The 27,419-nt window shown below is 28.6% G+C and overlaps 1 protein-coding gene across 1 annotated transcript in view; it reads right to left on the bottom strand.

The window, feature by feature from the left end:
* spab (space blanket) overlaps positions 1-26,244 on the bottom strand; it is a 29,891-nt gene extending 3,647 nt beyond the window's left edge. Inside the window, exons 1-3 of the mRNA XM_088181547.1 lie at positions 26,101-26,244; positions 17,365-17,612; positions 7,958-8,099 (exon numbers count right to left, since the gene is read on the bottom strand). Coding sequence (XP_088037673.1) covers positions 7,958-8,099; positions 17,365-17,535 — 313 coding nt within the window. The 5' untranslated portion in view covers positions 17,536-17,612; positions 26,101-26,244. The remainder of the gene's footprint in view (positions 1-7,957; positions 8,100-17,364; positions 17,613-26,100) is intronic.
* Positions 26,245-27,419: the final 1,175 nt, after the last annotated feature.

The raw sequence follows: 27,419 nt of genomic DNA, 5'->3' as shown, positions 1-27,419 counted from the left end.
ATTCGTTAGTTTCACGAAACAAAATGTTGGAAAGGCTTTTATTATCGTTTAAATTTTTAGGTGACCAAGAGTCACACAATTGAATGCCACTACAGTTTATTTATTTTTAACAGTTATTTCGCAGAATAATGGCAAACAATTATCTTTTTTAGTAAATTCCCAATAACTTCTAAACCATTTAAAATATTTTATTGAAATTTAATATGTAGCTTCCTTATGATTTTTCTCATAAATATATTAAGACATACCTTTTGAAAATTCATATATAATATTATATTATATTTGAGTATACGACGCATCACGAATTTGGGAATTCCACACAGATAAAAAAATGCATTTTAGAATCAAAGGATTGTAGTATATTTAGTCTCTTCTGAACTATCGACCGAAACGAATCGTGAAAGTTGTGGAAAAACAAAACTTTGTGGAATAATCCAGAAAAATAAGGATCTGCCCGAATCTCAAAAATATAAAATTAAGACTCATGGCAAAAAACAAATACCAATCACCTAGTTACCAAATATTTCGAAAAACAGTGGAATAAACAAAAAAGATTGTTTTTTCTTTATTTTAATGCGCATTGTTTTATTCGTTCATTGTCTATCAAAATTTAAATCATAGCTGCAAAATTAAATTCAAAGATTTTCTTTTGAGTAATGCTAAAGGATGGATGCAGAATTCAGTGAAATCTATCGATTCTGAAGACATTTTACCGGTTTTTATCATATCTTGCCGTGCCCGTGCTGTCGATCCACCAGAAAAGCTTTCGGATAAGCTAAAAAATTATATGTGAGAAGAAAGTGTTGTGTTTGTTCTGCACGTGGAATAAGGAAAGATACAGCATTCATGTGCAGAACTTGTGAAATTCCTCTTCATATTGATGAATGTTTTTATACGTATCAAAAAATGGGAATAGTGTATTTAAAAAAAGTGTAAATAATAAAAATAAATATAAAAAGGCATATAGTGTGCTTTATAAGTGTAGTGATAAAAATAAATGTGTTTGTGAAAGTTGTAAGCAGAAAAACGACGCGGAAAAATTTGGTGAGTGCAAATTATATTATATTAAAAACGGATATTTTTTAAAAATCGTTTATAGAAAAATTTAGCTGTTAATATTTATAAACAACATTACTAAATGTCTGCCCTCTAATTGATCGGTCCCTTTGTAGGGCGTTACTGAAATATGGAAGTACGCAGGGCGATATTGTTTCTTTGTTTCGAAGTTCAGTTATCGAGATTATTATCTTATGTTAAGGCTATATGTTTTATTTAACCTTGCTTTACGTGAAGGTGTGAAACACAATGTCTGTCACTCAATCAAATGTATGAATGGACTAGAAATTTCGAAATGGCGTGAGTTCTGTAGTAAAAAAAATTCGCACATAACCATTAGCGGTATTACAGTATTGTGACTCTTTTAGAATGAATGAATTAGGGGTAATTTGTAGATGTCTATGTCTTTGGGGATCACTGACATACCTATTTTGCAACTTCGTAGCACTATCAAGGCTACCTTTAAATAATTTTTATGGTTTTTATTCGACTCACCCTCATAAATAATATATTACCGGATCGTGAATGTTAAATGTGTTTTTTCACATTTTACTAAAAAATGTACTTTATATTGATTCCAGGAATCACAATTAAAAAAGTATAATTAAAACGTTACACTAAGTATGTATTTACGTAATTTCATATAATAATGAAATTTCAAGACATGGATCAAATTTCAACTATAATTTGGGTCTAATCTAATCTCAGACTAAATTTGTGTACCACTTGAGGCGTAGGTAGATAATTTACCATAAAATCTACCTCAACTTGAATTTATAACATGCCTTATATATATATATATATATCTATATATAGGTTTGCTATAAATGTCAAGTGATGGGAGAGGGAGGGGAAGGTATAGGCAGATAAAAGTAAAAATTGAAAGAACCCAAAATATATTTATTGAATCATGAACTTCTATTATAAGATTTTCCATTTTTGCGCCTGCCCTTGGCATTCAATTTTTATAAATATGAATTTCACAAAAAAATATTAGATATATTATCATAAAGATAAAGATTTTTTTATAAGTGATATATTAAAAATACAATAATAAAAGGCATTGTTTTAAAATTAACTCGCAACAATTTGTATACCATATGTATATATTTTTTGTTGCAAAATTTATGTCGGCTCGTTCGTTTGAAGATTGTAACTTTTTATTCAATCTATGATTGTTGAGTTAACTGTTATATAAATATATAATAATTTATATAAATTTCGATCATAATAGTTTATATAAAACTTATATATCTTAAAATCTGATATAACCTAACAATATTGTTATGAAAATTAATCATTTTATTTGAGATATTGCTATATTTATTTACGCGTTTCTTAACCCTTTTTGTAAGTCACATGAAAGTATCGGACTCATTTCAAATAACGTAAGGTAAAAAAACATAAAAAATTGTAAAAAAACATAATAAAGTTAGCAAAATTAAAAAAATATGTATGAAAAAATAGTAATATTTATTTTTTAAAAGATTCAATGTGAAGGTTGCTATTATTTATTTTGGGATAAGAACATTGAACTTTTTATTTTTTATTTAACAAGTATTAACAGTTGTTGTTTATAAAAACAATTATAGAAAGTTTTATAACCTAAGATCAATAAGTTCATTCTTCGTTAGGTCAGCATTTTTAGTACAGTTTATATCAAAAAGAAAAGGAACAAAACCATGAACCCGCTTGATCTATGGTTTTGTCGTATTTTTCAATTGAACTACCTAATAGAGGGGTTTAATTGGCAGATTTAAAAATGGGCAAATTTTACAATCGTATACAGGCGGCACTTTCGCACATAATTGGTTCCTGAATATGAATGTTCGAAAACAGAGGGATATAAAAAAACAATCAAAAATAGTATTTTAAAATATTTTTCGATAATATTGTGGCGATTTGTAACAATCAATTGCTTGATAACTCATCCTTGACCAATCCTGTACACAGATACATTCGACCAAGCCGGTCAAAACATATAAATACAGTTTCAAAAACACCAGTTGACACTTCGGCTTCTCTTAATGTAGGCCCAACCTCCCTGTCAGTTGCCTTGATGGCCTGATTCATTATTTTACTCATATAATATGGTTCTTGGACTGTATGAGGCAGGTAGTATTGGGAGGAAGAAACACAACGTTTATTTTGGGTGTCCTGGAGCATTGTCTAAGATTAATAATGATTTAAATTGTAAATATTTATCTTTACAATATTGCTTAAGTGCCGCCACGAAATGAAAAGTGAACCAATCTTAAAATCTTAACGTAATTTAGGCTTTTTTATTTGATTTCCATATGACTGAAAGCAACTTTTAATCTTTATCTTTCAATGCTCTGGGATTTCTTACTTGCTAAGCTAACGTTGGATTCAATTTTAAATAACCAGCTAAGTTTTCACCAAGGAGCAACTTCAATTGGTTTTTAGACGATTTATGTCCAGGGGCAACTGATTCTTCCTTCGATAAGAATATACGATTGAGAATTTTTTTTCAAAATAAAACCGTCTCTTTTACGTTTAATATATGGCTAGGAGAATATTCTCCATCTACAATAATTTTGGAAATATATTCTTTTGCAGGATCTTTATCTGTATCAGCCAATTCTCCAGTGAATTTAATATTTGTATGTGAAAAATACCTTATTTTAAATTTATCGAACCAACCATTATATGCTTGAAACACTGTTAAAATCTTCTTTTAATCTAGTCTTCCAATCTTCATGCAAACTAAAAACCTTAGCTTGAATAATTAAAATTTGGAAGGATGTTTTGATGTTGCTCCTTATGACAAAGATTTTTCTATTTCATCCACTTTTGTCTTTTGGAAACAATCTTTAAAAATATATTTCCACAATTTTTAACGTATTCCCTAATTTTATTTTTGTTTTTCAAAATTAAACATATGTATGTAGGCGAACAATTTTTGTATTATTAAAATCTTTAAAAAAATTGAATTTTTAAAAATGTGCGAAATAGTGAATTGTGCAAAAGTCGAGAGCCGCCTGTATTACTATGGACTTATAATATGAAAGTATTGGTCAAAGTATATTTAAACCAAATTTTGGTCAATAGGAGGGCGCAAAAAACAATTATCCCTTTTCAGAAGTCAAAAATCCACGTCAAAAGCAATAAAATCATGCCGTCGCCGTCGCAGTGGGAACGCTCGTTACCGAGCGTTCCCACTGCGACGGCGCCGAAAAGGGATAATTGTTTTTTGCTCTCTCCTATTGACCAAAATTTGGTTTAGATGTGCTTTATTTATTTATTATTAAAATAAAATCCGTCAGAAAAATGCATTTAATGAAATACTATGCATCTAAATGAAATCGAAATATTAAATAAACGGCCACTGATGGGAAGCTTTTGTCCCTCTCCCCCTTCCCCTGGAAAAAATTGAAATGAAAGTCCCTGTTTGTATTAAATTGGCTCATTAAATATAGATGCTAATTTAAATGAGCAATATATAAAATATTTTTTTCATAAAACAAACGGTTGAAGCATTGATCAGAACAATGAACACCCCATGAATAACTCTCTGCAACGAATCTTTTTCCGAAGAACACACAAATAATTCATTTTATGAATTATTTGTGCTTTTATGTAATTTGTGAGACTTTCTTTGACACATTCACACTTGAACATCAAAGTCATCAGAACATTATTCAACTTTAACCCCAATTTTAGATCACTAAGGATCACAAAAGTCACCGCTTTTATTCCCTGGTTTAGTTTGACGTCCGGAATCTAGAATCCAATCCGATTTTTAAAATACTTTTTAAATGAGTTGGCAAAGCATTCGCAGATATCTCTTTTTAAAAAAATGCCAGGTACTTTTGTATTTCAACCCCATATTTCATTCCATTTCATCATTCCATCACTTCCTCTTATATTAAGAAGTCTGCAATAATTTTGACCTCTGCGCTCTTCTCCCAAATTGATATATTGGCTTTAAAAAAGTTTGTAATTTTTCGGTTACATTCATAATGGTGGCATTATGACTTTCAATCAAAAGATTTTTCTCATTTATATCACATCTGTCTGATAAGCCAGATCATAGAAAAAATCCTTTATTTTAAAATATTTCAAAAGTTAGCTGTTCCTTTTTTTCAGAAAAAGTAAATTTTCTTTCTTTAGTTTTTTAAATCTATATTCTGCTTAACATTATTTGATGAAGTGTTAAAAAAAATATTTTGCAGATAACTGCTTCTGATAAAGTATTATTTAACGCGCTTTTACGAGAACACCTTGAAATGTTTAGACCATAATTTAAGAACCCTTGGTACATTATGCTTTAATACAAAAATATGTATTTTTCATAACTGTTATTATTTTTACTTTATGTGTTAAAATAAACATAGCATATTATAAAGCATAAGTAACCTATAAAATAATTTGTAAAGTACGCGTCATTTATTTACTAATTATTTTAATGTTGTTTTTCTCATAGATTTCTAATTGTTTTAATCATATATTATTATTTTTTATAAAAATCACATAAAATAAGCGATCATTTCTAAAACAAATATGTGTTTAACATTTACACATTCTAATATGCTTATAAAGATATAGTACATAAATATATATACATGTAAAAAATATACAACAATATGAAATAGAAATATTTTCGAGATGTTGGATTTGATAAATGCTTTTTAAATTTAATTTGTTATATTTCCAAAATATGTATACGTGGAAAATATAAGATTCGTTTTCATTATTTATGATATGTTACGGTACACATAAACATATGAAAGATTATAAGTCATAAAATACTCAAACTCTTCGATTTTATGTCTAATAAACCCATGCGGTAGGTTAAGGGTTAGACGCGTACTGAAATAAATTGCCATTATATTGAAAGAAGTATAGCGGAAAAATCTGATAATAAATCACATACAATACCGCAGATCGAAATGACCCCAAGGAATAAATTTGCCATCGTATTAATAATATAACGGGATGTTTTCGAAAGCGTTTGTAGCGACACATCTGTCAAATTTGACGACGATCGTTTATCAAAATATCACGACACAAAGCTTTGGTCGATACAACGAATATAAACAAAGCGACGCTTTTGAATGATAAATAGGCGCTTTCGAAACTTTCCGTCACCATGGACCAGTATTTTGTATGTTTTAGAATGTTTTTCAACCGGCCTTAATACATGTCGTTGCGAGATGAACTACACCGTTGAGAGAGCTTTTATATTAGCTATGAATTTCAATTTAGAGTTAACTGATTACATAATTGTGTGTAAGCAATGAAATACATATATTCTATAAGGATAGCTATTCCAGTGTGATCTTTAATCTACTCGGTGACAATTCGTTTAGACCGTAAATTCGAACACCGTATATATTCGACCCCAAAGGTGACAGACTTACTGTGCTTGAAATGTATCGATGTAGATACTGAAAGCAAAATGTATATAACTCTAAGCCTCGGAAAATGAACGAGCTTAAAGCACACATAAGGGAAATTATAGAAGCAAAACCCCGGTTCATATATAAAGCAACGCCTTTGAATGATAAATCTGTGCTTTCGAAAATATTCATTAACTTGCTTTTTGTGACTAGACGTAAAATATTTATTGGGTTTGTGTCGTAGTGAGATAAAATGCATAGTTGAGAGATGGTTAGTAATACATATTGATATAAATTTGAGCTATATATATGTACTAAAATATGTATAAGACCAGCTTTCGAATTGCTGACAATTTGTTCAGCTCACAAATGTGAATTTTTGACTTTCAAGGTCCATGGCTTGTTTTAAAGTTTTATTTATGTTAATATTATAACCACAATTTGGGAAAACATAAGCAGGAGCTTAAAGAATCTAGCACATAAGTCAAGTTTGCGATTATGTTAACAGCAATACGCAACATTTTGCTGATATCTAAATGAAATTATTAATAATTAAAAATAAAATAAAAATAAAAATTGTTAAATAAATAGAAAAATTAATTTATTCGTTAAAGCCGTGAAAATTGCCGTTTCATTTCAAGTGTTGAGACAATTAAAATGTATTTTTAACTTAGCACGCATTTCGCTAATCAAGCTGAAACATGTAAAGCTTTTTTTATTGCAAATGAGGTGACCTTAGAGCTTTTTCACGGAATCGTTTCCATATGTAAATAATTTTCGATTTTTTAAAAGTGTTTATTTTTACAACCCGAAGTTTACGCTACGATTCAGCGTCGTAAAATACCGTGAATGGACAAATTGAATTTTATTATGTATGCATCATAAATTTCTAAAAAAATATATTCTCCCCTTCAGTCGTTCGTCCCTCTCGAGAAATATTGTCTGACATAAAATTCGTGTGCGATAAATATTCAGTTATTCATGATATCATAATACACCTTGGTGAGAAATGTAACCATAGAAAAACACACCACCTTGGGAAATTTAAAGCAAACCAATTAAAATGATGGAGCACTGGTGTGTTTCAGAACATAAAATTGTTTTATTGCCCTACCTTTCTTTGTCTTTTTATTATTTCGGTAAGATTACAAAAACACTAATTGTCTCCGAGTGTTTCCCTTATAAAAAAATATATTTATAACAGTATTTCATTTTTCATTATATCATAAAGTATGGAACGCAATTTTTTAATTTCTTTCTTTGAATTGTTGATGCCTGTCATAATAATATTTTCGTTATAATTTTTTTTATTAATTAATCTAAATCAGTCTACAGGATGTTGTGACGGAGTGCTGTCAAATAAAGTTTTTTCCGTTTAAGCAAAAAGGCTATTATTTATTTTTTTATATCCTTGCTGTCAAATTCTACTTTTAGAAAACTGTATCATAATTAAATACAAACTAAAATTTAAGAGTGAGATTGTAATACATTGCTTGTTAAAATTTTGAGCATTAATTGACATAACGTAATTTACATACCTCCTTCTACGTTAATGCACACAGATCCAGGGCAGCAGTGTTCGTTGGCTGTACACCTTTTTCCGTAGCACGGTTCTTCCATCTCCGGTTCGGGTCCTTGCATTTCCGTCAAATCGTTGGTGCTGAATCCTTCGCCGACGTGCTAAAAACATAATTTTATCAAGTTTATAATTACATTTTAAGAGCAATAATTTTTACTTTGTCGACTAATTTCTGCTCAGATTAATTACTTTGAAAATGTTAATTGCCTTTTAATCGAAGCTGGAGCTTTATTCAATCTTAAAGTCGTCAATAATAAACGTATTAACGCAAGATAAGAGCTTCGTAATTCGATAATATAAAATATGCTTAAGCTTTCATTTTTTTACATCACACCCGGGAAATGTTCAATACGCCAAATTGAACCATAAAAATAGATTGGAAACGTTCATCGGCTTTTATTCGATACGTTTTCGAACCGCCGAAAACAAAGAGCGTGAAATTTGTTTTATGCCTATTTATGCTTCATGTTTCAACATTTATTTAAGCAGATTTTGGAACAAAATTTTACGTTAACTTATTTGCGACGATAAATCATGCATGAAATCCGATTATAACTTGCGTTGTTTAGGAGCTTCCGAAAATAATAAACGTTTCTCGCTTTAAAATGTGTTTGTTAATAATATAGTTTTAATTATTTACATATATTTTTGGAAATTTGCCTAAATGGAAAACAGTATGCTTCACATGAATTATTTCTCTTCTTTGATAATTCATATTAGTTAAAAACTCAGCTTATTTATTATACACTATATTTTAAACCATAATATAGTGAAATTATATATAATGCCAAAATTTACTGAACAACAATATTTTTTGCATAAAAATTTAAATCTTTGATATTGAAAACTAACTACGTAAAATCAGTTTTAAATATGCGTGTAATTTTACATTAATAAAATTTTATTTTTTCTAGCAATAAATTTATATTAATTTTAGAATTAACTGGCTTTTTAATTTAAAAAAATAATTCTTCGATTAAATTTAAAAATTCAATTTTAAGCAAATTTTTAAAATTAGTGGTTGTATATTAGATCCACTTTTGAGCCAATTTTTAGTTGTATAGAAGTTTTATGATCTTAATTTTTATTATAAAATTTTCACAAAAACTGTTATTATTTTTGTAAAAAATGTATTGTCAGTTAAATTCAAAAATAACAATACGAATCACCACTTAGAGCCGACAAATGTCCAAAACCTTCCGAGATTACTGATAAGAGAATTTTCACGTTTTTAAAATAATCTTAGTAGCATGAGATCATAATTTTCTTAGCTTGATAACGATGATGTATGCCTGTAATTTCAGTAAATTAAAAAAGTAGACTAGTAAGTTTAAAAAAGTTCTGAATACATTGTGAAAATAATTTTCGCCAATTAAATTAGTCATATATTATCACACCACATCATCGACGATGTTCTGCAGGGTGGTAGTAATTGGGGGAGAAACCCATATAACTCACTGATAAATTAAACACGCAACCATTTGCGGAAAATATTATGCAAACTTTCTTTTAGAATGAACAAGGGATAGTTTTGAAACAATATATGCCCAAGGCGGAACATTCTTACCAGTATAACATTAGACCTGAAATCAAATCAAAACGACGTGTTCGACCCAATACTGTCCGATCTAGGGCCTGTATTTCAAGTACCTTGAATATAGCCTCAAGTGGTGTAATATATTTTACTATTCAAAGAGGCAATGTAAGGAAAGAGATCTGACAAAGTAGTGTAACAGTCGATTTCATTTTGTACGATTTTCGCTAAATAAATGTATGTTATGGCTCATGTATAAACCAGTCGAGTCATAATACTAATTATTTATAAGTTATTTAGTAAATCGAAGAAAATAAAATTATCATATTTATGTACCCCATATTTTCATATTCCACGAAATTGCTAATATTTGTATGACGTGTCAGGCAACGAGATTACCCATGTGAATAAATACCACAACCCTCGTATATTTACTAGTATAATATATCACTCGAATGGTTACATTATCGTAAATTTACATAATAAAACTTGGCAGCCGATTAGACCGAGAGATAAAAGCAGCGGCAGATTATTGTGAATTACGGCATCCCTCAAAGGGCGTCATATTAATCTGAACTTTTCAAATTAATCGCATTTTGGAGCGCCCACGCCTTCGCCCCCGCTAAAAGTTTCCAGCTGAATTTTCCAGAACAACTCATAGCTAGACGCCTTTGCGATCGAATTCGAAAAAGTTTTCTTTGCTCAATTATCCAGGAAGAGCGAGCGATCCATTCCGGCGTAAGCTCACTGTTGCGTCGGTGGGTGGTAATAATTGGCTCAACTCCAATTAGCCACTGAATTAACTGTATTAAGCTCGCGCTTTATATTGCTCGCAAAGGCATGATGAATGACCTTTGAATGCGTTATTTGCTATAATAATTGCTTTATTACGTTACGAGCCAATTAAAATTGTATTTGTTAGATTATTTGGTTTAAATTAAATATAAAAACATTTTTAGGGGTGCTGCTCTTTATATTTTTAATAGGCTAACAATTTATTTAACGAATGTTGTAGTTTCGTAGTATTTTAGAAAAATCAAATATTTGTTAAGCTTTTATTGAGCAAATAATTTAATGTGATTTATTTATTTTAAAATAATATTCGACTTTTTTAATAATGTGATATAGTTGATATTTGTCTGGGTTAAATATAGTATTTTTTTCTATTTGTCTGGTCTAAATAAAGCCTTTGTCTGTACAAGTCTACGTTTAATTAATGCACAATTAAATTTCTGCGCTTAAATTATAAAATATAATATAATATCATTTTCTTATAATGGATTGAGATAAAAATAAATTGAAATAATATGATTTTTTGAATTTAATTGCCTAAAAACAAATCTTGTGCAGATTTTTTGAGTAGTTTTCATTTCATTTAATAAAAATATTATATTTTTTAATATTAAACTCTACAAAACATTTCATATTCATAAGTCTATACTTATGTGCTTTTACTTAAAAAGTATATAAAATATTACTGGAATATTTTAATTTTTTAAATTATCTTCATATTTATGTATTTCTTTTGATTTCAATATTATTTGGAATAAAAAACATATTTTCATAATTTCATTGTAAAAATCTGTAAGAGCAATGTCGGGACCGCACATAATCGTTGCATCGAATATAGTTTTTACTAACAAGGCCTTTTAAGAGTCTTAAAGTAATGTATTAATATCATTTATAAATTTATTAATTAGATAGCTGATTTTTTAAATAACTATGCGTCATAGTGATATAAATAACTATAGCAAATAAAAAACATTTCTACATAAACCATTATAAGCAAAAATTTAGCTTGTTATACTTATAATTTATTTTCATTTATTTATTTTTTTATTGTTAATGTCTTATCAAAGAAAAAGTGTTTAAAGAAAGCTTTTGCAGAGATATATTATAATAAAATGAAAATAGAACAATATAGAAAGAGCTTCTTCGAAAATTTGATACACACAATTGAGCTATCTATGTGGTAAAATTATTGTATAGTTATTCAATATATATAGGTCAATCGTATTGTATATCAACCACTTTATTTCAATGTAACTATATTTACACTCAAATTCGCGGTATCGACCCTTTGTTTTTGCTCAATACATATCCATAGCCGAATTTAATGGTTTCAGTTTGAATCGATACAAATTTTGCAGCGTTTTTGCTTAAGCAAATATTATATAGAAAACCTTGACGAGGGGTGAAATGGATGTGAACTATTTTAGACAAATATCACATGTGTACGCCCACCATTTTTGGCACTTTGACAAATTGCTTCTTTCTTGTAGTGCTCTTACCAGCAACAGCAATACTCGTAGGTGGCATAACAAAGATAAACGAGTACTCTTAACGTGTTTGTATTTATTTTAGCAAAGAGGAGATTTGCAGAGAAACACGCGCTAAATATACCCAACGAAGATTTTTATTTGTACTACGTAATGTAAAACGAGACACTTTTTTCTTTGCGCGTTTTTTCTTGCAAAGGCTTTGTGCCGTTCGCTTTTTTATTCGTCTTGAATGTGTAATGACTGAAAACATTAAGCCATTCTTGCCGCTCGGTTGCAAACGATCCACAAGTACATTTGTATAGTAATATATAAATTCATGAATAAATGTTACGGTGGGCGTGATACCGTTCTTAAATATGTGTTAAGAAAGTTTCTATTTCTTTATTTTTAAACTTAGATATACTGCCAAGTTGACATTATGGATTGAATAAAATGTCAGATTGACATTGAATAAATAACACAATAGACCACAAACAATAAGAATTTTAATACTTTATTGATCAATAAAATAATGTACTTTTTTCCAAGTAAAATTGCTTTAGAGACTATATTTTATACATATATATATATAGTTTAGAATCAATACTAATTGTCTGATATCAGATAATCAATATCGAATAATGATGGAATTGTATAGTTTCTTTACAACATATGTACTGAATAATTTTACGGTTTTAATACAAAAAATATGCCATAGAAATCCTTGATAAGGGGAAAAATGGATATGAAATACTTTATACAAATATCACGGAGGGCGTATACTTTATATAAGTATAAGCCCTCCATTTCGGTACTTGTAATGCTTTTTCGTATACCTAAGTGCTATAACAATGATAAACAGCACAATACCATATAACATCATTGTATGAATTTAACAATATTTTATTTGACGACGACCAAGGTTTATTATTGACCACCAGAGCTACCAGTGAAAATGTATTACGATATTATTTTAATGAAATATCAGTTAAAATATATTTTTACTGGTAATATGCATTCACTGAAACATATATTTTGGCTAATGAATTAAAAAAAATTATTATCGATTCAATACTCTGTTTCATAATAAAGATGAAAATTCTTAAAGATTGATAATCATACATTTATCAATCAAATTTTATATATAAATTATAGGCAAAAACGAATAAGCAATCAATCTGTATTTTTATATTTAAATTAAATGATATTTTTTAAGATAATAAAAGAGTATAATTTAATATTACTATAAGGATTTCATGTGATTTTTATATCATATAGAATAGGTACTGAATTTATGTATACTATTTGGCGTGGGCTGAAATCCGCTACCATTTCTCACGTACTTACGTGAATGGCCCGGTTCAACTACTCCCGTAGGCCATTACGTGAAAAACGTGCTTTGATTAATCGGCCCTTGGGCAAAAAGTATCTGGCGTGTTTCCGCCGGATTTCTATGCTTGTAAAACGACATATTTTCCGTGTCACAAGTTCAATTTTCCGGTTCCGCTCGGCGGAAAACTAAAAATAAACATCGTTTCGTTATTGAACACGTACTTACTGGAAATTGTAAATTCACATTAGACGTGTTTCTACATATGCCTTTGCGGCAGAATGTGTTTTAATATTAAGTACATATTTACCTCTTGCACATACGTAATATTTGATTTACGTCAAAGACTTGTTAGCTTTCGTGCGATAATCACTTTTAAATATATACCGTTTATAACAGAAAAAACGACAACAATAAAACAGTATAGCTTTATGTTAATGTAATGACTCCTGTAGGTCAAACTGGTATTTTTTATATGTAAAATGATAAATTGGATCTTATTTCAGGGAATCAAACACAGTTCCTTTTGACGTCTAGAATCAATATTAAGCACGGCAAATTTACTTAATCTTGAATAAAGTTCAGAAAAACATTAAACGTTGCTGGTCATTAAATATTAATTTTCATAATATTTAGTAGATATTACGTCTAGGGCTTTCATACTGAAGCATATTTTTATTATAGCTGTTTTTAAAATATCAGATTTAGTATTTTTTATATAAATGGTGATAAAATGATCATTTTTATATTAATATTTTCGTGTTTTGGAACCCATTTTTTTTGCATCTTATTAAATGTATATATGATATATATACACCCATACCTCGTTATACGGCCGCTCTTTTTACGGCCTTTCGTTATAACGGCCCTCTTCAATTAAGGCACGTTTTCGATATACGGCCTAAAATGTTTCGCTATAACGGCAAAAAAACTTTTTTTCGATGTCGATTTTTTAAAAAATTTAAAAATATATTTAGTTTGCAGAATTTTAAAATGAAAGGTGAAGCAGCTAGCGCCGATGAGGCCGCATCTAAGGAATATCCCAACATTTTAAAGGGAATTATTGAAAGAGGTGGTCATAAACCTGAACAAGTGTTTAACGTAGACGAAACAGGGCTTTATTGGAAGCGAATGCCTGATTGCACGTACATTTCAAAAACCGAAAAATCTGCGCCTGGTTATAAGGTGTCTAAAGAACGATTAACTTTGCTACTTGGTGCAAATGCCGCGGGTGATTTTAAGCTAAAACCACTTTTAATATATTTGTCCGAAAATCCAAGGCCTCTTAAAGGACTAAATAAAAATCAATTACCCGTCATTTGGGGATCCAACAAGAAAGCTTGGATGACTAAAGCTACTTTAGAGGATTGGTTCTAAAATCACTTTTGCACAGAAGTGAAAAAATATTTGCGAGACAATAACTTAAGCAACAAGGCTTTGCTAATTTTGGATAATGCACCAGGGCATCCTACTAATTTATCCGAACTATCTGAAGATGTCATGATTAAGTACCTTCCGAAAAATACAACAACCAATGGATCAAGGTGCAATAGCCACTTTTAAGGCATATTACCTACGCCGAACTTTCCGACAACTTAAAAGGGAAACCGATGGTAAATCTTCAATTAAAACATTTTGGAAAAACTATAACATCAAAGATGCTGTTGACAGCATCAGTGAATCATGGAAGGAATTAAAATTAACAACAATGAACCATGTTTGGAAAAAAATATGGCCAGAATGTGTAAAAAGTACTGATGCGGAAGTTAATTGCCTTCCTGAAATTAGGCAAAACATTTTGGATCTAGCACATGATCTCGGCTTTGAAGGTTTGAACGAACGTGATATGCTTGATCTACTTGAAGCTGATAGGGAACCCCTTTCATATAAGGAACTCATTCAATTGCAAGCAGAACCGGCATTTGATGAAGAGACAGAGCCTGTTGTATTCAAACAGCTAACATCAAAAAAATTGTCAAAAGCTTTTTCCTATTTCGAACAAGGAATACACGTCTTCCTTGAAAACGATCCTGACGTCGAACGTAGTGCTAAAGTTTCTCGAGGAATTAACTCAGCCATTAGCTGTTATTAATCTCTGAAGAACGAAAGAGACAAAAAGGCAAGACAAACATCGTTGGGCAATTTTTTCAAGCCAGGCCCATCCTTACCAGCGAAAAATGAGAACGACAGTGATCTGAAGGTTACCATTTCTTTATCGTCTTCAGATTAAAGCCATTTTAAAAAAAATTATGTATGTATTCATACACATATTTTATGTAACATGAAGTTGTTTCATTTTTGTTTATGGATTATTGTTGGTTTTTGGAGTCTGTTATTATTTTATGTACAAATGTATGTACTTGTTATGTATGTATTTTTAATTTAAATGAAATAAAAAGATAAAATTCATTTTTAATGATAAACCATGTTACATTTTTAACAAATATGGAACCGATCATATTGAATTTGTATGAATTTGTTTAGAATAATTGATTCGTTATACGGCTTTTCGCTTAGCGGCCAAGTTTCGTGGAACGTATCTAGGCCGTAAAGCGAGGTATGGGTGTATATATATAAAAAACGGTCATGTATTAAATTGATTTTGGGTGTTACATTTTTATTATCTAAATCTCGGTTTTTTCATTAAAGTAATTTATTTATATTTAAAATAATAAATAAATCGTATAGAGCTATAAATTTATATTTAGATACCTTCAAGTTTTACGATATAAATAACTAAACTCAGTATAATAAACAATTCTGCTACTTCGAGTTATCCAGTTTATTTAACTTCTTGCGTGATGCGAATACGATAAGCGGTTAACTTTAATTTGTTTACTGACTGCGTAACTATTATAATCTTATTTAAGGCGTACGCTTGATCACAAAAGTTTTGCTTAAAATAGTATTATATATGATTTATATTTTTAGATATGTATAAGAATATTGGATTTTCCATATATGTATGTATATAATATTTGAAATATAAGTATTATATATGTATATATGTATACAATAAAACAAACGTTTAATTTAATATAGAAAAGATCAAAAAACATCTCCTTGTATTCGCCTTCAATAAAACAACAGATAAAGCAAATATTTTTATGTGAAATAAAATAGTTATGACGAATTGAATCACTACATATTTTCTCAGACTTTTGTGTTATTTATTGTAATACAATCCAAATATAAATACTTTGAAAACATCCAATTTAATTTAAGTTAAGTCTTTATCTGGAAATCATTTTTTTAAAACATATATTGTAGGATAGTATAGACCACTTATACTTCTGATTGACGTGCACACAACAATGGCTTTCAGATTATTTAATAATGTGTGCACGAGACATTTAGAATGCTGTTATATTTTGCGGAACTAATTAAATAATATTTTTATTCACATTTAGCCGCATACATCGTATAATAGAACTTGCTTTTGCATAAACACCCACGTCAACTTGGTTGTTTTGTTGTTATAAACGACAGCGGCCCTTTTGTAATTAGCAGTATACATTAAAAATTAAAAAAGGTTGTATAAATATGTGTATAACAAACAACCTGCGACCTTCAATTGATGTAATTTTTCATTGTGGCGTTCTAAGAAGTCAGTCCTTCATGACAAAAGGTCATTTTGATAAAATATTGATATTACAAAAAATAAATTCACCACTGTGCGGGTATCATTTACTTTAAAATATTGCAATATGATAATTTAATTTTTATATAAAATTACACACTGATTCCATATGTATTATTATTTAATAATTACAGATATATTATTTAAAAATCATTTCATAATGATATAAACATTGCAACTTTTCATGAACTCAGAGCTCATTTTATGAAAGTTTTCGCTGCTTCAAACATATTTTATAAATAAGTCAAGCAAATTAAATTAGTTCAAAAGTCAGTAGAATTGCATTGAATTTGCAAGTCTGTTAAAATTCTATTGTAATTATCATTTATATAGAATAGCATATTATGTGTGGGAAACACGCGCTGATGCTTTTATATTATATCTTTGTTTAGTAACGTATGTGCGAAAGTTATATAATACAATTATGTATAACGTCAGTAAACTATTCATCACACAAGCGATAATATAAATGGGTTCTTACGTGTTATACCACACCCGACCCGATCATTTATAACACGTTAACAAATGATACTTGGCATCAGAGTGCGGGTGAAGTACATTAAATAATAACTAAAATTTGTTGTATAGTGCAATAACTAACCTGTAAGAATGGCTGCACCCTGTATGGAGACATGCCGTGGCCTCCGTATAAATAGGGTGAATTGGCCAGCATTTCAGGTGAAAATCTGTTGAAAAGTGCGCCGAACGCAGCCGCAGGTGCTATTGCAGCGGCTAAGGCGGCCACCAGTGCCACTATTTTTACCGTAGACATTGCGAAGGAAAAGGAAAATGCGGCACTTGCAGAGGTTCTTGAGAGGAAAAAGCTTCTGCGGTATGTCTTCGGCGTTTCTGCGAAAGAAATAATATTGCTATGAAATGTTATGTATACATATATGAGACTTGACCCGATTTATTTCACCCCAGGGATATTTTGGGTCGCACTGCAGAGGAAAAGGCCAACCAAATAATAAATACTATTTTGTAGTTTTGCAAATGTTATATACGTTTATTAAATTTAATTATATGATATTTATCTTTATTATTTTAGCTTAATAAGCATTGCTTGTATGTTTACATACTATATAACAAAATACTATTTTACAAGTTGTCATATAAATTATTTAATAACTTGTTACTTGATGACAACTGTCAAACAATATTGATTCACTTTCAAAAGTCAGCGATCATAACTAATTGTCTACGATCGCTTAAATAAGTCTGAGTGACCGAAGTCTGACAACTTTTTTATTAATAATCCATGACAAATTTTTAGATGCTATTTTAAAAATCAATATATATGACATATATTTGTATTTCCGCATCAAAAAATTTTGTCACTGTTGGTGAAAAATATGAGATTACTGTCAGTGGAACGAGCAGAACGAATGTTGTTGGTCTAACAAAATTGTATAATTATTTTAGCAAAGGCTGACAATACTGCGATAGTCTTTTCTATTCAATTTGTCACCCTTTTTATTAATAGCGGTGACTTCATTGCATTTTCAAAGATTAGCAAATAGTGGTGTCTTAAGAATAAAATCAAAAATACGCGTTAGAGGAGCAGAAAAATTGATTTCGCAACATTTAAAAATTAAATCGGAAATTAAACCAGACCTTCAGATCTATTTTTTTATGATTCGATTACCAAATATACTTGCCCGGTTTTTAACTATTCGTTCTTCGGATATGTGTCTAACTTTTTTTTTAAATTTTTTATTTTGAAAAACACAGAAAACACAGTCGTGTACTATTTCTTAAGTATTACAACAACTTGGGTAGCTTACAACATTTTTTCATCTTTGATGTACCGTTGCATTACAATTGCATATCTCAGACTAGTAACTCTGAGGTTGAGGGTTCGAGCCCCGACAGCGGCACTTAAATTTTTATTTATAAAAATGCACTATTAATAAAAGAACAGCCCCAGCTGTAGTAATAATTAATTATAAATTATATAAATTACACATAATAATTTATAATTATTAATATAGATGTCACCGATTTCCAGATTTTCAATTTTGTGGTTAATACGTGATTGACTTACTCAGTTGGTACAGATTTACCCTATCGTAACGCATTGACTTACGTCTGTCAGGTTGCAACGGAAGATTTAATCAAAATAAATAAATAAATAAATTATCTAAATGCAACCTAATTGTTCTCTTTTTTGCTTGGCAAAATTTATATTTTTTTCTTTATGCTATTTATAACAGTCATGGGCAATAAAACTATGAACCTATTAACAATAAATATTCTCGAATATGGCTCTATTGTATATAATCTAAGTAAAACGAAGTACTCCTTATTTTTGGAGAGAATTCAAAGAAAGTTTCTGAGATATCTCTATAAACGGAAGTATGGCTCGTATCCGTATTTTTATATTGGTGCCTTTTTGCTCGGAGCGTTGGGATACAACTCATTGCATTTACTCAATAAAGCACTTTTTGAAGAGTGCCCTATAGAGTCATGATCGCGTCCCTTATTCTTGTCCGTTGTGGAAAAGTGTCGATGCTTGGGAACGCTTCTCTTGCATAAGCTATCTAGCTTCTTTAAGAACTTGCCAAACATATTAATGTTTTTAACGATAGCTACGAGGAGCTAGGAAAAATTACGTCAGATGTTGCTCATCTATCTTAGGTGTGCACTGTTATTTATTATTATATTTTTTTAAATGCTTAATTGTAAAATTATTTATTATGTAATAGTCATCATGACGCATTTGAGAAATCTGTCAAGTCTTAAAAGTCAAATTTGTAATACGAATAATATTTAATATTCGGTCTGTCTAAAATATTTATAATATTTTTAACCATGCCGAGTTGTATTCTCTTTGATATTCGGTATAATTAAAAGTGTAACACTTATTGCTATTTCATTTTTTTAATTAAAATAAGTAGTCTTGCTACTTTTTATTATTATTTTAAAATATATGTATACTAATGTTTTTATTATCATTTATTTATTATTCAGACTTTATTTTTCGATTTTTCATAATTTTACGAATATATTTTCCTTTTATTTTATCATAAAAATGAGATATTTTCTCTATATTTAAAATTGTTTTCTTTACTTTTTCCTTATTTATATGTTTTTTTTAGGTATTACCAATTTTGTTTTAGAAAACTATATGTACACTTCGTTTTTCCAAAACTTTTGCCTTTACAAAATATTTTTTATTGCATTTTCATTTTTGCATTTTATATATTAAACATAATAAATTTCGAAATATATTATAAGTTTACGGAAAACATTTATAAATAAAAATTATTACTTTTTAAAGTAAAATTTTTGGTGTAGAAACTGCTAGTATTTTTTGCAATTTTTTTTAGCTAGTAATAATAGTCGTTTTACTTATGTTTATAGCGCCTTGTTATTCATAGCAAAAAATTGCAACAATGAATATAGGTTTTTTTTTGTTAACGACGATATCAAAAAATGTTATTTAAAAAAATTGTATTTTCTGAAAAAAAAACATTTTTGAATTTTTTTTGTAAAAACTATATTTAATACTGAATTTTTTATTTTAATTTTAAAAATATAATCTAAAACCCTAAGAAATAAATTTACTGCTTAATATATAATATTAAAGCATTATCAATAATAAAAATTTAATTCTAAAATATTTTTGTGTGATAAAAAATGACTAAAACTCCAAATTTTTAAAAGACAATCAATTATACTTATAACTTTAAATGAGGGTGTATTTTTGTAGTAAAATTTTTGTGATATATTATATTTATCTCACTTTTTATATTTTCAATGTAAGTGTTTACTTAATATATTACAGCAATAACTAAAAATCTTCAAAAGAGTGGGAGACAATAAATCAAAAGTCTCATATAACTTTGCTTTCAACGCTACTATAAGAGTGAAAGATTTACTTTAATATCTCAGCCATTTTCTCTCAAAAGTTTGCGCGCCGTTAAGCTTTCATTCAGCTTTAATTAAACTTGAGTATTGCTTTCAACCAAAGGTCAAAAATACCACATTTGTTAACGCCGAATTTAATATAAAAAATATACCGCCTCACACCCATTAAGCCTTAATTAATGAACATACTTTTGGCATTATAATTAAAAACGACCATTAAGGGTAATAAAAATATTATCATATTTTTATATTATAATTTTAAACGTGTTATATTAAAAAAATCATGTTAATTTAATACAAGGATATATGTATATTTAATATTATATTAAGACCCTAATCCATTGTCGCAAATTAACTTAACCCTTGAGCTAATATTATCAAAGCTCTATTTGCAAACAGGGCTTCAGTTCTGAAACGTGACAAGACCCTAATACGTTAAATATATGTATATTTGTATCGTATATAACATAGTACTATACATTGTTGTTTAGGTCAGTTTTGATTATAAAATAAATAATTTTTGGCTTCCTCTGGTTTGTTCAAGTACGAAATTAGCACAAGACCGCAGCAATAACTTATTGTGATTATCTTACATCAACATAAACTAATAGTTTAACTGCATCGCAATATAATTTATTATTTTAGAGATATAGTTAGGAATCGAGTTTGTAGAATATTATAAGATAATAAAGAGTGACACCTTATTAAGTTGGTTAATGATATTCTAGAAGTCTGACATATGCTTATTGGTGTTTCTATCAATACAATATTGTTATAAAATTTGATTACAGAAAAAGTGGAATAACTTTTAGATTTAGCGTACTATATTATATATGACGTACATTTGTATATAAAAAATATTTAAATTAAAGTTTTACTATCGTAACGCAATTTATTAAGCTCGAGAATTAGTTATTTACATAAGATTATATTGTATTTGAAACGTACTTTAGTTTCGGTGTCGGTTTAAGTTGTGGTTTAAACTGAAACCATAAATTCAGGTAGGTTACGATTTCGACCGAAAATAAAAAAGTCGGTTTCTGTCGGTTTTTACGATAAAGTTTTGACGTATTCTTGAATTTAAAATAAAGTTATGAAAACCATCTGAATTTGTTATGATAAAAACTTCGGAAAATGTTACGTCTACGTGCTTTTCCCGACGGACCCAAATAAAACCTTGAATTAAACTCTTCTGCTAAATTACGCTATGCGAATATAAAACTATGGTAAATATAAAGCTCTTCGAAGTCTTATATAGCGTTATATTGTTTATATATATATATATTACAGCATGAATATTAATGAACAATAAAGTCAAACAGCACCTGAGAAAACTCAGCGCTAAATATACACCTTTACGTTCTGTCGTAAAAAACTCTAGCTTTTTAAGAATTCTCTTTGAGATTTTTATTTTTGTATTAACAATAAAAAAAATAATAGAATTTTTAAAATTGTTTAATTAAAAAGAATACGAGTGAATTTACAAACGTAATTTTATTTTAGATTGTTCCAATGACGTTAACGGCGGGTCGTGTGAATTTACGTTAACACATTACCGCCCTTAGACATACTCAAACATTTCATGTCCCTTTCCCGACCAACTTTTCTTGTTACGATTCACTTTAGCTTCATGAGCTAACAGCGCTAATTTCGTACCGTGTTATCGTATCTTATGGAAATATGAGGAAAATCTAATTAGGAACGCTGAGACCTTATGAATTTGAGTATAACATACAAAACGACTCAATCTACATAAAAGCATAACAACATACAACACAAAATTATATAAATGTAATATATTGTATACGAAACATATTCTGGAAGTGAAAAATTGTTTATCGTCAAAAGGATTTTGTCAACCTACGGGTTAAAAAAATGCTGCTGTAGTATATCTGATGGATTTTTCTGTATCAAGGGTATTTGCATGATATTCGAATTTCTTTTTCATGTTAATGCAAAAAAATATTTTTGTCTGTTCAGAAAAAACTATCCTTAAGGATATTTTTTATCAATACATACATTAAATTTATATGTGAATATAAACTAAGCTGAAATCGCTATATTCGCGATTACATTTAAAATATGCTAATGTTTCTCAAATTCATATCTCATGAATAATAAGTATATTGTTTGGAAACTCTTATAACTTTTTTCTAGATATAAAAACAAATTTAATTCTAGATATGTCCATTAAATTTACATAACAATATGGAATTTCGTCTTGAATATTTTTGTTGAAAATTAAAAAAATATAATAATTTTTTTTAAGATATCTTACTGTTTTTGCATGAGCTTAGAGCTTTTTCTTATTGACGCATTCTTTCATTAATTAATATAATTTTTAGTAGTTTTTTTCATTGGGCATTAAAAGTCGTATGGATATTTTTATCAAACGATTGTTGTGAATAAAGAACGTTACTTTGTCCTTAAATTAAGCAAGCTTGTGAATCAAATCTTACTTTTTTTATTTCTTATTTTTCTATAGCATTAAATCATACAATATAAAAGCTTTAAAAGAGTACATTATATGCAAAATAAATTATTAGTTTACATCGTTAAATTATTCAAAGAAAAATTCTCGACTGTGATTATATTGTAATTTTTATTTTTTATATGTAAATTTTAATAAAATTTTTATAAAAATTTAAATAAAAAAAATACTTGTGTATTTCTTCTTTGATAAAAATAGTTATATGTATGATTTAATCATAGGTATTGCCCAATAATCATAGATAATATCTAGATTTAAAAATGTATTTAATATACATATCTAATCAAAAGTAAGGTTAGAGCTTTTTCCCACATTTTGTAGGTAAAAGATTTGTTTTTTAAAAAACGTTTTTTTATCACATAGTTATGGTTTTTAAGTAAAAAAAAATAAAAAAATATACATTTTGCATATTCCAAACAAAAAAGGTCTCGTTTCGTTATTTAGATATGTTTTAAGTTATTATAATTTATAGTTTTTAATATTTGATACTAAAAAAATATTTATAAGAAGTTCAATTCAATGTCTTTTTTTGTATTAAGGTAGACCAGACTTTTAATTTTATTTATAGAAAGGCTCTAGTAATTAAATATTTGATTATGTTAGAATTTAAGATTATTAAGTTTTTTATCATTTATTTTTATCACACTACTTTTGATAAAAAACATTTGTTGCATATCGAAAAAACAAAGCACTAAATTATCTGTATTTTCTGATACCATTTTTTTTACATTTCTATAATAAACTAATATAGATATTAATTTGTAGAAAATATTAATAAATTAGGTATTTTTTATTTTTTAAATTAATTTGGTTTTTTAGTAGCATGATATTTGTTTTTTATATTATTACATTTTAAAATATGTTTTTAAGAAAACGGGTAATAAAAAATCGAAATTGCGTTACAACACAATCAATGAAAAGCTATTCGTTTTAGTATAATTCAGCTAAGATGAAACCCCATTTTCAAATAACTTGAAAATATTACGTAGTTTGTCCACATACATATATACAATAACTTCATTATTTAGTAGTTGAAAAAATCTAAATTAGTGTTTAAATTCACGCAGTAACGCGGGAACGGTTTAAATTGTGCTTGGATCAATTGCATATCTATTGAATACGCACGTAAGAATTTTTAACAGTAAAAGAGGAATTGGAATTTGGTCTTAAATTATGTCATAAGCAACCATTTTAGTTCAATGTTTTATAACCAAGACACCCAGTAAATAACAATAAAAATATGCATTATAGTGAACACATTTAATTTAATCTTTTATTTAAAGATAGCATACAGTTACACAATGGTTGCAATATTTAAGTAGCAAATAAATACAAAACCGAATTTTAAAAATCAGAATGATATAATAAACTATTTATCCGATATTCATACACTCACTGGCTGCGGTACTTCACGATAGTGAGTGACCGACAGCTAGTCTATATAATATATGTAGTGGTAAACAAAAAATTACGTATTCAAGTATTTAAAGCGCAGTTTTATGAGCGCGTAACGTAAAACATTTAATAAATAGTTAAAATACATAATGGCGCAAATATAGCTTGAAATATATTTTTAATAATTTTATTTCATAGGAATGATACGATACTAATTAAATTCAAAATCACTATTATTGTAGATTTACTTATTTTTTATTTGTCAACTACTTTATTTTATCGTATGAAATATATTTTTTACTATTTAAATAAAATGTATTGATTAAAAAAATGTTTCATCAATATATTTTATATAAAATAATGCGTGTCTATTCTAAAAAACTGTAAGGTTAAATTTCTTAATGATGTTTTTTTTATTACTTAATTTTAAATCTTTCGTTGTAACCTGACAGACGTAAGCCCAATGCGTTATAACGGGATATATCTGTACTAACTGGATAAGTCTATCATACATAATGAATACCTACAAGTAAATTTTAAAACCACTAGACTTTTTAGTCTGAGAATCAATGGCATCTTTATAAAGTATTATAAAGTCTTTTGTATTACATATTATAATTTATGATCAATAGATACAGGGATTTTCGGATTTTCTTAATATTAGCGCATTTTTATTCATAAAAAATAGAGTCTGCTGCTGTGGCTCGAACCCGCGGTCTTTGGGCTACCAGTCAAGACTGTCCGGATCACGCTATTTTTACTTTGTATATTTATTCAAGTATTAGATCATAGTATCTACTTTTTTTATTGTAAAATGAAACATTTTACGTAATTATTAGTAAAGTATTTTTCTGGGTTTGACGATTTATTTAGTACTTTTAGTTTTAAATCTTCAGATATAGTATGCAAAAATGCAGCTCTTAAATATGTTTTGTAACAAATACAAATAAGTTCTAGTAGCCATAATTATTTAAGTTGCGATATTTCTATAAAAGTCAATCTCGAGTTTAGTTTTCAATGTTTCTTATTGGGTCCGTAATGTATTTAAAACAGGTTATAATATTATTTTTTAACATTTTAATGTTCTAATCTTAAATTAAAAAAATAAGAAATAAGTCTTCTTTATATTTTATTATTTCTCAAGAAGCAACTAGAAGTCATTACATTTTTTATAGAATTATTTAAGTACAATAATTGTAGAAGATGACGAGATAGGGCTAAATCTGTACCCGTTAAGTAGATTTGTGTTGACCCACTTTTAGATGATGCAGGTCATGGACGATTTCATTCCACCTTTACAGCGACATTACATACTCCAATATATTTTAATATAATAAAAACGAACCGCTTTCATAAAAGCTTGTTTAAAAATTTACATGCAAATTACTATACATAGTATAGATAGCGGCGAAAATAGCAAAGTTTACCCAAGTCCGTGCGTAAAATCTCCACGGAGCTTTCATTCATAATTTTACATAAGTTTATAGTGTCTGGCGCCAGAGGGCTTTTTTGACCGTTTAATAAAGTAAAAGCTCATAAAATTATTCGAATCGTAAAAATAATAACAATAAAGAAACTCACCCTTGCAACGAGTACTTTGCGTACGTTGATTTCTCGCAGACGTTTGTAGCGGTAGTAGTGGGATTCTCCGGAGCTTCAGGACAGAACCTTCTCGTTGGGGTCCCTAGAAGAGACTATGGGTAAAGCTTTCAGTCGATCCATACAAAGGAATTTCACTGCGCATGTCCACTACACCACCCCGTTTCCAGCCATGAATGTGTTCGTAGGGTTTATATGTGTGTGTTATATGCGTTGGTGTTTGTATGTTTCTGAACGTCTCTCGGCTAGGTGTTAGCTGCAACTGGTCAATAATGTTAGCAGACCAGATCAGGGGTAGTTAATTCAGGGTCGTTGCATTTCAGCTGCATCAAAACCCACACGTGCATAATTGCGTTTTATATCATAGTTTTCATGCTAGAATATTATACTTTAAAAATAAAATTTTATTAAGAAAGTGATTACATAAAAACGAGTCAGGATTATATATTAACAAGAGAGACAAAACCTTGTTAAAAATTTTTGTTTATTAATATAATTTTATACATTTATTATCTGAGTCTAGCTTTTTGTATCAAGCGTTGCCGTCGCTCGGTGCATTTTCCATTATAATTATATAATAACACCCACAGACTCGCTCGCGTATTTTTATATGTATATATTAACACCTTCAGAGAAGAAATACGTGTTGAATAAATTGCATACTATTGATTTTGTCGGTAATCCAATAGCTTTCTGTAAAACTATATATTTTTAAATAAAATATAGTCAGACACATTCAAATACGTTGAAAAAATCATTAACAAATTAAATAAAAATTAGCATATATAATATTTACGTAAATATAACGTAGAAAACCTGCCTTTGTTTAATTATAAAGAAGCTCCTTTTCACTGTAAGGCATTTTTCTGCAGTTGTAGTTGTAAAGCTATAAGCATTAATATGAATCAGCTTTGTCATCTTCCCGAATGAGTGGTTATTGATTATGCATGATATGAAGTTACTGCTGCTATTATAAATCTAATATTTGGTATCGTCAGCCAAAGAGTAAGTGCTTCAATACTCAAGGCAATGAAGTCAGCAATGCATATTGTTTAACCACTTATTATATATTAACAGCATTGTATTGAATGTGCCGAATCATGCAGAATATCAAATATATTTGTTAGTTCAAGTAGTCTCTGTTTTATAATATTCGTGGTGGTATCTTTGAAAAATTAAAAGCAATTATTTTAAAACGAGAGCTACTTTCGCAATGTAAGTTGAATACGTGGTATCTTTCAAGGGCTATTTTATTTAACAAGTATTCGCATTAGTTGATCAGAATTTTCCAGATATATAGT

The sequence above is a fragment of the Plectrocnemia conspersa genome, unplaced genomic scaffold (genome assembly GCF_051122295.1).
Source record: "Plectrocnemia conspersa isolate PC_06_02 unplaced genomic scaffold, ASM5112229v1 ptg000002l, whole genome shotgun sequence".
Classification (NCBI taxonomy): Eukaryota; Metazoa; Arthropoda; class Insecta; order Trichoptera; family Polycentropodidae; genus Plectrocnemia; species Plectrocnemia conspersa.
This window is presented reverse-complemented; position numbering and strand designations above follow the sequence as displayed.